Genomic DNA, 13,049 nt, shown 5'->3' on the forward strand with positions numbered 1-13,049 from the left:
AACTAGATACATCTACACCACTTGGTTCTGGTTAGCCTCTTATTAGAGAACAGGGGCTTCATTCTGCAATAGTAGAGGGAGGGGGAGTGAGCACAGGTACAGGTCTCTCAAAGAGCCAGGATCAAGGTCAAATACTTTTAAATCAAGTTCCACTGGAGGGCGCCTGGGTGGCTCAGTCGGTTAAGCGTCTGCCTTCGGCACAGGTCATGTTCCCAGGGTCCTGGGATCGAGCCCCTCATCGGGCTCCCTGCTTGGCGGGAAGCCTGCTTCTCCCTCTCCCACTCCCCCTGCTTGTGTTCCCTCTCTTGCTGTATCTCTCTCTGTTAAATAAATAAATAAATAAAATCTTTAAAAAAAAAAAATCAAGTTCCACTGGAGAAGTTCAGGGAACTGAACCAAGAGAAGAGGGGAAATGGGCACCAAGGACACAGACAGAGGTCCTAGCAGCTGTCACCTCTGCTGAACACTGAACAAGTGGCCCCGGGAATGAAGCTGTGCATGAGGGGCCAGGTCCCAAATGGTGGAAGGGGAAGGTGCCCACTGCGGACTGCTTAATATTTGAATAGGGAATGATAGATGATGGAGGAGACTAGGAAATCCCCTCTGCGTGTCACCTCCTCTGGAATGGTCCCACGTGGACGTAACAAAATGGACAGGGGCTTTCTCACCCTTCCTTCCTGTTCTTGTGATTGGGTTCTGCAGGGTCAAAGCCCCTTGCTCATCCTTTGTCCCAGCACTGTTTTCCTACACACAGTCGCCAACCTGGGTTTGGTTTGGATTCTCCTAAGAGCTGCAGGTGTTTGGGGGAAGTATCTCTGGCAAGCTGTGCCTCACCTTGGAGGATCATCTCCTACTTCCCATCACATCCCTGTGCAAACCCCATCTGTTCTGTAAGCCTGGCTCATGGACTGCTTCTCCCCGGAGCCTTGAGTTGCTGCGGGCCTCAAGCAGGAATTAATCTCCCCTTCCTCTCCTCTTCTCCATTTCTCTGAGCCAGAGTCTCCTCTCTCCCGGGAGAACTCCACAGGGCAGATTAGATCCCATCCAACGTCACATGTCCATGGTACCCAGCATAGCAGGTATTAAAAATACAAATAGGGTCCTAGCCGTGACCTTGCCAAGGAGTGTCAGCTCTCTGTACCATTTCAAATAGCAAATTTGGAATGCTTAAATATAGAGCATAGCATTGTAACCATGTGAATATGAAATAGGGTCATGTTCATTTGGCTCAGCAGTGGACTCATTCACGAAAACCTTTTAGTTACCTTAACCAGCAACACCAGTAACATTTACTTTCCGACACAGTAACATTTGTCTCTGACTAGGGTGAGACGATTCTTTTTAGTATCAAGGAGTTAGGGGAGGCGCACGTACCACTTCCTGTTCAGCACATCTATGGCGGCCGCGACAGTCACCAACACCCGTACGCAACTGAAGTAGGGACAGCAACAGAGAATTCGATAGCCTGTCCTTTCTTTTTGCCACCTCTTTTCAACTCAGGTCCAATGAGCCCTGAAAGGTCTCGGGAGGGGGTGGTTATCCAAAGGAGCACAACACTGGCCTTTGAAACATTTAAAAAGGAGTCATAATCAAACACAAAATGATTTTATTTTAAAAAGAATACATTTACATACAGTACATAAGCAAGACAGCTGAAAGCTTCCAAAATAGAAACCCAGAGCATATGGCCCTGAAACAGCACATGCTTTGATTACACCCGGGAAGCACGAGTTGCCTACTTGGGGGGAGAAAAATCCCATGTTACCGTGCAACCTCCAGGCATGTTGTAGAGTGATTTCGGCCACCGCCATTTAAGGGCTTTTAGTTCAGGGTCCCTTCTGTGTTTCCTTCTGCGTATTCTGTAGCGGTGCGGGTCTGAGCAAAACCAGCCTGCAGTGACAGCTGGTTGGAAGGGTGCTGCAGGAGGGCCTGGCCCAGAGTGGGAGGGGGCTGGGGGAGGCCCATGAGGAAGAGGGCATGCTCTGCTGGGCTCCCAGAGGCTCCAGTCGTCCTGAGGGCTTTGGGGCCACGGCTTCCAAATGCAGACCCCAGGTCCCAAGCTCATCTTGGATACATCATGGTGAGCTTGACTTTTAAATTCTTGATCTTCAAGTCTCCTGATGGAGAGGGGTTCTGGACCACAGCTGAGGCTACACCAGCAGGGGGCAGTCTCTCTCCAGAGAGAAAATCCAAATGTCTCCAAGGAGCCAGGAGGCCAGCTCTTTGAAGGGACAGGGGTGGGGTGTGTGAGACAGCGGGCCTGGGAGGGTGTGAGAAGTGCCTGAGGAGGGGTGGTGAGCGAGAGTAGGAAGCTGGTAGTGACTTTTCCAATCCGTTTCTGCAGAGCAGTAGAGCTCAAAAACTAAAATGGTCTTCACCAATATACACTTTTTATTTTCCAGTTGCAAAACGAGACACTTCAAAAAAAAGTGACCCCTGTGACAAGCCCTTGGGTCATTCTTTAAGGTGATATGGCTAATCGCCCTCCACCCAATCGTGTAAATACAGCCTTAAAAACATTCATACAGCTGATTGCTGTCCTGTTGTTGGGACTTAAAAGGACAGCATTAAAAAATCACACACACACACACACACACACACTTGAATGAACTGCCAACACCCACTGCCATGACAGTTACGGCCCCTCCTCTCAAAAGATACAAATGGAAAAACCCGATCCTTTGCTAATTAGCTTCAGAAAAATCAACTAAAATCATCTTGCGTAACTATCATCCAGGGCTGCGGGGACATGCCTCATCCGCCACACTGGTGGGGCTGGCCCAGGGCAGGGGTGCCGCTAAGTTGGGGCTCCCCCCTGCCTCCATCCTGCTGCCACAGATACCGGTCAGAGTTCGCTGTAAGAACAGTCAAATAAATGGCAGGTCCTTCTGATTCCTGCCTTCTAACTATGACCAATGTCAGAAGAATTTGAAGGAAAGGCAGAATGGTTTCCTCAACATCGTTCCCAATAGACTGGAGCACTAAGCCCAATAGCAAAGGTCATCCCGACAGAAAGATCAGGGGACATATTTGAAATCAGGACAAACGGGGTTTTCAGTTTTCACACTGGAGGCGGAGGGAAGAGCCTAACCCTGAAGTGTGTGCGTGGAAATGACGTGTTGGGATTCAAGTCATTGGGTTCGGTGGTTCAGGTACCGCACAGCAAAAGATGCTTCTTTTTTTTTTTTTTTTAAAGATTTTATTTATTTATTTGAGAGAGAGAATGAGAGAGAGCATGAGAGGGGGGAGGGTCAGAGGGAGAAGGAGACTCCCCGCTGAGCAGGGAGCCCGATGCGGGACTCGATCCCGGGACTCCAGGATCATGACCTGAGCCGAAGGCAGTCGCTCAACCAACTGAGCCACCCAGGCGCCCTCAAAAGATGCTTCTTAACTACGCATTTATGCCAACTTTTCAGAAGATTGTTGATGCATGTTCCTTATCCTTAAGACCTGAAGATGTGCCCTCAGAGGACGTGTCCCCCTGTCGTGGCCTTCCTATGCCTCACGAGGACACGCGCGGGCTTAAAGGCTGTGTTGTGTTTGGTCAGCTTGTCTTCCCAAGAGAGGCTGACCCTGTTCTTGCATTAATTACCCTTAAAATTGCCAAGAGATAAGGTGGGGGGGGGCGGGGGGGATGGAAAGGGAGTCTATTTGGTGGGTGAGAAAATCGGTTTACAGAAAGTAACAGAAATGGAGGAGCAAGGCCCCGGAGGTCTGTTCCCTCCCTGTCAGGCCCCAGGGAGGACTCAGTTCATCTGTTCTGTTGGGCCACTCTTGCAGGCACAGGACAGTACCTCCCCAGTTTGTACAGAAGCATAAAACACCCAAATCTGGGCCGAGGGCTGGTCCCAAGTCACGGTGAAGCAGGAGAGAGCAGGACACACCAGGAAGCCCCGACGAAGAGAGGTGGGACAACTAGTGGGTTTCAGGGATCAGAAGAGTGTGGCAACGTGACCTGGAGTTCTGCAAAATGCACAGACGAGTGGACCCCCCCGGAGAGTGGGACCGAGGAGGGAAACAGGCTCCTGTCCACGATCTCCCAGGGTCGCCCTCATCCCTTATCGCCCCACGGTGGGGTCCACGGTGCTCTTGCCACCCAAGTGGGCACAGTCTAGTGTGATCATAACAAAAATGTCACCCTGTCCAAGGAAGGCAGTTCTACACGAAGCCACCCTTTCTCCGGACCCAAGTTCCAAGTCTGGACGTGAGGCCCCGTGATGGGCGAGGTCATGACAGAAGAGAGACGCCTGACCTCCAGCCTCTCAGATCATGTCTGTCTCTCCTGGATCTCCCAAGCCAGGTCGCAGTTCCTGCCAGCCCGCGACAAGGTCCAAAGGCCGCGTAACAGGGTGGGGGACCCCTCAAGAGCGGACTGTGGGTTTAGCCTGGCTTCCCCCGCAGCCCGATGCTTACGGACTGATGTCCCTATGAGACAGTATGTCCTTCCCCGCAGTGGCAGCACTGACCTCTGCTCTCAGCAGCACAGACACGTGGCTTAAGGATTTTTTTTTTTTTTTTAAGGAAAATGTATTGTCAACACCTGCCCACCCCACCCCATTCGTGTTTGGGCTCCCTCGTGCAGGGGGCTGCCCTCCAGCTCCTTTGGGGTTCAGAGCAGCCCCAAAAACCTGTGTAGCATTGGCACAAAGGTCGTAGCACAGAGGCCCACGGACGTGTAGGTGACGAACTTGTAAGGCACTTCGATCTCTAGTCTCCGCCTGGCCTCCTTGTTCCTGGTGACCACCTTGAACCACGAGTAGAGCACTTGCAGGGAGAGGTTTTGCACCAGCTGGCGCACTAGAAGGATCAACACGATGCCCACGGTAAATTTGGTCAGCCCCACGACCAACATGCCGGTGGTGAGCGGCGGGATGTCCCGGACGACAGGGAGAGGCTCGGTGGGCGCGGACGCGAGCTGGAAGAAGTGATTGACCCAGAACCCGAGGCTCACCCCCGCCCCTGCGGCCAGGATGGTGGTCGTGTCGGCCCTGGTTGGACTGTAGCAGTCAGACACGGGGTAGTGGTAACACAGGAGGAAGGGCACCACGATGACGCACACGGGGAAGAGGGGGCTGGCCGAGTCCAGGCGGTCGATAAGCGTCCAGGCCGGGTAGGTGAGGACGATGAGGACCGCAGTGACCAGGATGCCACCCAGCACGTCCTGCGGGAAGGAGGAAAGAGAAGGATGTAAGCCGGTGAGCGCCTCCCCGGGGAAGGGGCAGAACTGTGAGTCAAGTACGGCCGGTTTGACATTGAAAGTACAATTTTGGCATCGCTCTATCTGGCATTGCTTTGAAAGGTGTAAAGCTGCAAAGAGATTTGAGAGTAGGAAAAACAGCCGTGCCATTCACGTTGTGTAATTTTCTTTTTTTTTTTTTTTATTTGCGAGAGAGAGAATAAGAGACAGAGAGCATGAGAGGGAGGAGGGTCAGAGGGAGAAGCAGACTCCCCGCCGAGCAGGGAGCCCGTTGCGGGACTCGATCCCGGGACTCCAGGATCATGACCTGAGCCGAAGGCAGTCGCTCAACCAACTGAGCCACCCAGGCGCCCCCACGTTGTGTAATTTTCTAGTTTTCCTTTCTGTCCTGTGGATTATATATTCCATGTTTTCTTAGTGGGCAGCTCTAATCCCATTTTCCCCCATCTTCTATCATTTTGATTTAACATTAGGTAGCAAGTGTTGTCATCATCTTTCAGGGGTGACATCATCCTTTCTTGGCAGGTCGGGGCTGCAGGCTGGAGGGGGGTGGGAGTTAGCTGCTGGGGGCACCCCGTGCACACCCCAGCTGCTGCTGTCCCTTCTAAGGTACATTTATTTGGGGTGGTTTGAGAAGACATTCTGGGTGGGCTGGTGCCAGAGCTCCACCTGTCTTGGCTCCGTCTTCAGAGACGGAATTTCAAACCGCACGCAGACCATTTCTGTGAGCGGATGTACCATGCTTGTCTTCACTGATCCCTTCTTTAAGACATTTTAGATTGTGGTCTTCTTTCTTCTGTTCCTCCCTTTCTCTTCCACACCCCCCCATCCCTCCATTCCTTCCTTAAGTGCCTATTTAAAGTATCTTCAATATCCTGGGGCGCCTGGGTGGCTCAGTCAGTTAAGCATCTGACTTGATTTCGGCTCAGGTCACGATCTCCGGGTCATGAGATCAAGCCTTGTGCTGGACATGGAGCCTTGCTTGAGATTCTCTCTCTCCCTCTGCCCCTTCCTCCCTCTCTAAAAAAATAAAATAAAGATATATATCTTTAACTCCTTAATGTCATCCATTTTCTCCTTCCCTTAGTGTTCTCACTGCAAAATTCATCAGAAGGTGAAGTCTCACTGTAATGAATAGAGGAGTACATCAAGTCAGAGAATGAGGGGCTTGCTGAGGTTTTGCTACGAAGTTTCACATGGTTTATTTTGAAAGTTTACCATTGAAAAATTAAAATATTTCCCCCAGTGCATTGGAAAATCTGAAAAGCACCAAAAAAAGCACTACATAGGCATTACAGAAAATCTGAAAAACAGGGAAAAGTATAAGAAATAAAAATAGATCCTTATTTTTACCACCTAGGGTCAACCCTGTCTATATTTTGGCATGTTGCCTTCCACTTTTTCTAGAATTCATTTTGGCTGAGAATTCTTGGAAAGAGATGTTCTTTCTTCTTCTGAACATGGTACCCTGTGGTTACTTAGCAGGCCTCCGGTGTCCAGCTTTTACTGACGTCACCCTGCACCGTCCTGACTCTAGAGAAGTCTCTTTCTTGGTTTCCTCCTTTCGAGCTTCCTCCTCTTTCCACATCCTAAACACAGGCATTTCCACAGACCCTGTCTTCTGGCCGTGTGCGTTTTCTCCCTCAGAGAGTTTGTGTGGCGCCATGGCTTCCTGTCTGTCCTCTCAGGGGGGCTCTCAAGTTTGGGTCTTCCCATGTCTCTCTCACACTTTAGCCCCACGTTTCTTAACTCGACGCTGGACGCTGTCACCCAGACGTACGGACGGCCCCCCAAACCAACTTGTCTAAGAGAATAATGACCAACAACCAAAAAGAGACAGGAGTGAAGGGGAAGGAGAAGTTTACAGAAAAGGAAATAGGAATGCCTCTTGGACATACACAAATATACGGAAACTTACTCATAAGTGGAAATTAAACGAGGCTGAGGAGAAATGAGAAGTTACGTTCACCTAAAAGTCCGTACATGAATGTGGACAGCAGTTCTACTTATAATCCCCCCCAAACTGGAAACAACCCCAAAGTCATTCAGTGGGTGAATGGGTAAACAAGCTGTGCTGCATTCATAGGAAGGAATATTTCCCAGCCATAAAAAAGCAACAAACTACTGACGCATACAAGAGCGTGGAGGAAATCTCCAGGAAATCATGCTGAAGGGGAACAGCCGCTCTCCGAGGGTTACACACTGTTTGGCTCTATTTATATGACATTCTCCAAAAGATGGAACTGTAGTGACAGAGAACAGGTCAGTGGTTGCCAGGGTCGAGGGGTGGGGGAGGGTATTTTGGGGGGTGAATTTGTTCCATGTTATGTGCATGCTTACTGCAGTCTATACAGGTGTTAAAATCTGTAGAACCACACGCCCCAAATGAAGTCAATTTTACTGTTATTAAAAATTACACTCCGGGACGCCTGGGTGGCCCAGTCGGTTAAGCGTCTGCCTTCGGCTCAGGTCATGATCCTGGAGTCCCGGGATCGAGTCCCACATCGGGCTCCCTGCTCGGCGGGGAGTCTGCTTCTCCCTCTGACCCTCCCCCCTCTCATGTGCTCTCTCTCTCATTCTCTCTGTCTCAAATAAATAAATAAAATCTTTAAAAAAAAAAAATTACACTCCAAGCAAAAAAATGAAAAGCCAGGGCACCTGGGTGGCTCAGCCAGTTGGGTGTCTGCCTTCGGCTCAGGTCATGATCCCAGGGTCCTGGGATTGATCCCCGCTTTGGGCTCCCTGCTTGGCGAGGAGCCTGCTTCTCCCTCTCCTCCTGGCTTGTGCTCTCTGTCGCTCTGTCTCAATCTTTCAAATGAGTAAATAAAAATCTTAAAGAAAATGAAAAGCTGGTGGACTTTTTTTTTTTTTTTGCTTTTACTAAATGACATTGTTGGGCATCTGCTGCTATGTGTCAAGCAAAGCTCTGGACACCTACAGGTTCCCAGTGTGTCCCTCTCTCTGCCCACCCTCCCACACAGTGTGCTGGGAACGCACCCCTTACCTACAGGCTTTCACAAAACCCAGAAGTCTGAAAACATTCTGTTGATGAAGCGGTAGAAAGAAAAGGGGACTCTTGTCCACTCAATCATATGAATGCAAAATGGCACAACTCTTGTGGGGAGAAAGTTTTTAATTTAACCTCTGACCCATAATCTCGCCCTGGGACTTGACCATAGAGATATACCTGCCCGTATCTGAAATGAGGTGCATATTTACAAGTGGTCTGTTGTGGTAGGGTTTGTGTTAGCTGGAGACTAGAAAAATGTTCTAGAAAAAAGTTCCACCTATAGGGACCGGTTAGATCTAACCATGGTATATTCACATAATGGAATATACTCTGTCACTGTGAAATGGATGAGGAGGTTTCATTTGGGACATGGGATATTATTTTTTTATTTTTTTAAAGACTTTATTTATTTATTGGAGAGCGAGCGAGAGAGAAACAGCATGAGAGAGGAGAGGGTCAGAGGGAGAAGCAGGCTCCCCGCTGAGCCGGGAGCCCGATGTGGGACTCGATCCCAGCACCCTGGGATCATGACCTGAGCCAACGGCAGTCGCTTAACAAACTGAGCCACCCAGGCGCCCGGGATATTATTTTTAAAGACTTATTTATTTAAGAGAGAGAGAGAGAACGAGTGGGAGGGGTAGGGGGAGAGAGAATCTCAAGCAAATTCCACACTGAGCACAGAGCCTAATGTGGGGCTTGATCTCACGACCCCAAGATCACAACCTGTGCTGACACCAAGAGTCAGACGCTCAATCAACTGCACCACCCAGGAGCCCTTCTGACATCGGATTTTTAAAAGCACAGTGCAGAACAGGGTATATAGTATGCTACCATTTCCATTTTTAAAAAGATGGGAGAATATATAGATACATTCTTACTTGGATACACCAAGAGGTTCACTTGACTGGCGGAGGACACGGTTGGTAAGGAGACTTTTCACAGGATACCCTTGTGTGCCTTTGGAACTTCATTATCATGTAAACGTATTGCCTCCTTAAAAAATTTTAAGTGAAATAATTCAGTCTCTCCTCTTCCCAACAGGATCTGCCTTCAATTCCCATATGAAGTGGTGATCCCAGGTGAGCCCAGCTGTGTCCTCCACGAGGTACTGGGCATATCTGGTGGGGGAAATCGCCCGCCGAAGTGTCACCTGCTGAGGACCGAGAGTACTTTGTGTGTTTTAAAGGAACACATGTTTTGAGGGAAGGAGGAGACCCAGGTACAATGAACTCATTGAACTCAACACCCCAAACAAGCCTTTATTCTCAGTGGGGGGAGAAGATTCTACCACTCAGATGGTCTCCTGGCAGCCCCACGTCCCATCTGAGTTCTGAAGAAGTCAGAGAGGACGAAAGAGTCATTTTGCCTCAATTTATAAGACTCAGAGCTGAAGAAGGCTGTTTGGGGACCCCTCTGGCAGAGGGCTCTCCAAAGGGCAGAATCCATCCGTCCTTGTACCTCCAGTCCCCAGTGCCCCGGGTGGGCACTGGATGATACCACCTTGCAGGAAGGACATGGTTCACCATGTCCCGTGGAATCCGTCTCAGGCACGGACCTGCTGGGCCTGGGGGAGCCGCGGAGGAGACGTCGGTGCCCGGCAGACAGCAGGGAAGGGGGCTAACAGGGTGGGGCCACGGTACTCAGAGCAACACCCGCCTCTCCTAGACCCGCCATGGGGCACTTACTGCCAGGATCAGGGAGCTGCTGAGCCCCGAAGCAGTGGGCAAGACCAAGGCGCCCAAGCTCATGGCCTGGCCAGAGAGCAAGGAATGTAGCCAAGCCATCCTGACACCACCCTGTCTGACAGCAAGGAGGCGCTAGGGAGCTCAGACCCGCTGATGAGCACCTGCCAGGCTCTTTGAAACTCCAGAAATACTTGGTGGGTGGCATTTTGGTTAGGGGTGGGGACAAAATGCAGTTTTGCGGGGGCGGGGGGTGAAGATTTGGAGTGATCCTGCAGGTGTCAGGGAAATTCACGTGTGATCCATATCGCTGCTGGGGGCACCCGTCTCCCTGGCTGCGGAAGCTCAGAGTCCTACTGGACTGATGGCTCCCTCCTCTCGCCGCCCATAACCCCCATCACAATATTCCAGAGACTCCTTCTTGGCACAAAGCCCTGCTCCTGCTGTCACCACCCAGAGTTTGGACCTTCATTTCGCCTCTTGCCGGCCACTCTCCCGCCCCCAAACCTTCACTGACCAGTGTCCCGATGGCTGTTTCGATAGCAAATGTTTTCTGCTCTTCCCGTGCGTTGCAGATTTCAGGGGACTGAAGTGGGCCCAGGAGTCTGCATTTAACACCCGACCTAACGCTGAGGTAGCAAGGCCCAGATAAAAACCCTGAGAAATACTAGCCTACAGATTGAGAGAGTCCAGCGTGATATGGGTTTGATTAGTCTATCATTCTAGGGTTTTCGCTCACTGCTTTCCCATTTGAACTTTTCCACTGCAGTCCGATAGGGCTGCTTGCTTTCCCCAAACATGCCCAGTACAATTCAATCCCCTAGGTTTGCATTCCTTGTATGTACCGTACACTTTAACCATCTCTATCAAGATCATATCGGTGCATCGAAGGCTTGGCTCAAAAGCTATTTCCTTTCCCAAATATCTCGTGTATCACCGCAGTTGGAAATAACCTCTCCCTGAACTGAATGTGAAGGCCCTTGCTTAATATCACTCAGAAAGCCCTTCCCTTCTCTTGCCTTTGCTGTGGTCATGTATCTGCATGCTTTTCCCCTGAGTTGATTATAAGACTCTGATCAGCAAGGGCACATTCTCTTGCATCTTGGCATTATCCTCAAGGCTTCTACAATAGAGATTCTCAGCAGATACTCAGTTCATAGTGATTAGGAGAATTCAGTGTCTTTCTCTTAACCTGAATATCCATAATAGTTAATACCCATTGTTTCAATACATGGAAGAAAATTTGCTTGCCTTCCTTCCTTCTGTCTTTTTTGTAACTGCAGTTAGCAATTCCCAGACATCTGGTTGGAATGTTCTTCATAAGCTAATTCTGTTCCTCTCCAATGCATCAGGAGACTAGACTCTTAGTCCACAGCCCTAGCATTTGAGGCAAAAATAATCTTAGCCAACATGGCTGCTGGCATAGAGTTTGTTCCTTCTAGCCACATGGTTCGATTTTCTGCCACAAAACGTGATATTGTAATTAAGACATTTAGATATTTTTTTAAGGAAAATACTTGAACCATCTCAAGTGAGCGTTCCAATTTGCGGCTCTAAATTTCTAGTAATAAAGTGATCCTAAGCAGCTTCTAAAAATAAGGTCTCTAATGCTTGAAAATTCAAGAACAACTTTTTATATTACTTTTCTCAAGCTACTGAAACTACAGGAACTGACAAAAATCTCCATCTCAGAATTGCATCTGCTGTTTTGATTTGGGCGCATTCTAAATGAGGAGGTGATTTCTTTGGAACCTCTACCGTTCGGCACAGTACACGGAGCCAGAGAGAAAACAGTTCCCAGGTCTCTGGCAAGGCGAAGACGGGCCATGGGCAGAGGGCAGGGCAGAGGGCACAGGGCAGAGAGCACAGGGCAGAGGTGGGGAGCCAACAGCCAGCCCCGGGACAATGCTGTCCTGAGCAGGTGGACGTGACAGGCGGGGCAGAGAGAAGAGAGGGAAAGGCATGTGTGGTTTAGAGGGAGATGTAAACGGCACAGGAGATCGGGAAAAGGGAATGGTGCCGAAAGCATGGTAAGGAAAGACGTGAGGACAAAAATGGCAGAAGAGATATTCCTCACTATGGGAAAAAAAAAAAAAAAAGGCTTAAAACTCCTCACCATAGTACATAATTAGACTGTGAAGTGTACAAAATATTCACCACCTTGACCCAATTATTCCACTCCTAAGAGTTTATTCTACAATAAATAAATAAATAAATAAATAAATAAATAAATAAATAAATAATAAAGCTGTCCACAAAGACTTGTGTAGAGGGATGACTCTTGTTGGGTTAGTTCAGTTCATTCCAATTAAGTTCAAAAAGTAACAGGTGCTCCACAACAATCCAGAAACACAAACAAGCAAAAATAGCACAAGGAATGGGGCATGCATCATAATAAGAATCTAGAAAGACATAAATCAGGCATACTATAATAAGATAAAAATATGTAATAATATAGCATGAACATTTTACATTTGAGAAGATACTTTTCTGGAGCCTTATTTTTTATGGTTTCAAAGTAACCAAAAGTGAGATAATATTAAGCAGAATACAAACTTTGCATAAAGGATGCTCCTAGTTTTATAGAAACACATACTTGCATGCATGGGTAAAATACCACAAAGAAATCAACTAAAATGCTAAAAAGCAGTTTTTTTCTGTTTGCATATTACAGATGATGATTATCTTCTCCATGCTTTGCAGTATTTTGTAAATTTTCTAGTCAACACCTGTTATTTTATTATAATAAAAATGTAATCCAGGTGAAGAAATCAGGATGTTAAAATCAGAATGTTTCAAAATAGATGAAAACAGAAATAATTAACTGATGCTTATAAATGTTCATATCATGCCAAAAAGGGAAACACCCCCAAGCATCTATATGGTAGTCAACCTACCATTCCTCCAGGATGTAGCTACCATTTAAAATAAAGGCACATAAGATCCATAGTCAGGGCTACCTGACCGAGCACATTGTTCAAAATATAATGAACCTTTAATTCCATTTACCATCCCGGGTTTAAAGAAAACTTTTGAAATTATTTGGAAAAAAATCATTACACGAGACTAACATTTTCCAAAGTTAAAATGCAGAACAATGATTTTTGTACCTATTCCCATTTTCAGTTATAAAACTTAGTACTTAGATAAAAGCTTGCGC

At 48.2% G+C, this 13,049-nt stretch overlaps 1 protein-coding gene across 1 annotated transcript in view; it reads right to left on the reverse strand.

Annotated features, from left to right (window-relative positions):
* Positions 1-3,550: 3,550 nt before the first annotated feature.
* SGPP2 (sphingosine-1-phosphate phosphatase 2) overlaps positions 3,551-13,049 on the reverse strand; it is a 106,613-nt gene continuing 97,114 nt past the window's right edge. Inside the window, exon 5 of the mRNA XM_035007027.1 lies at positions 3,551-5,161. Coding sequence (XP_034862918.1) covers positions 4,610-5,161 — 552 coding nt within the window. The 3' untranslated portion in view covers positions 3,551-4,609. The remainder of the gene's footprint in view (positions 5,162-13,049) is intronic.

This window comes from Mirounga leonina, unplaced genomic scaffold, assembly GCF_011800145.1.
Source record: "Mirounga leonina isolate KUSES-001 unplaced genomic scaffold, KU_Mleo_1.0 Mir_151, whole genome shotgun sequence".
NCBI lineage: Eukaryota > Metazoa > Chordata > Mammalia > Carnivora > Phocidae > Mirounga > Mirounga leonina.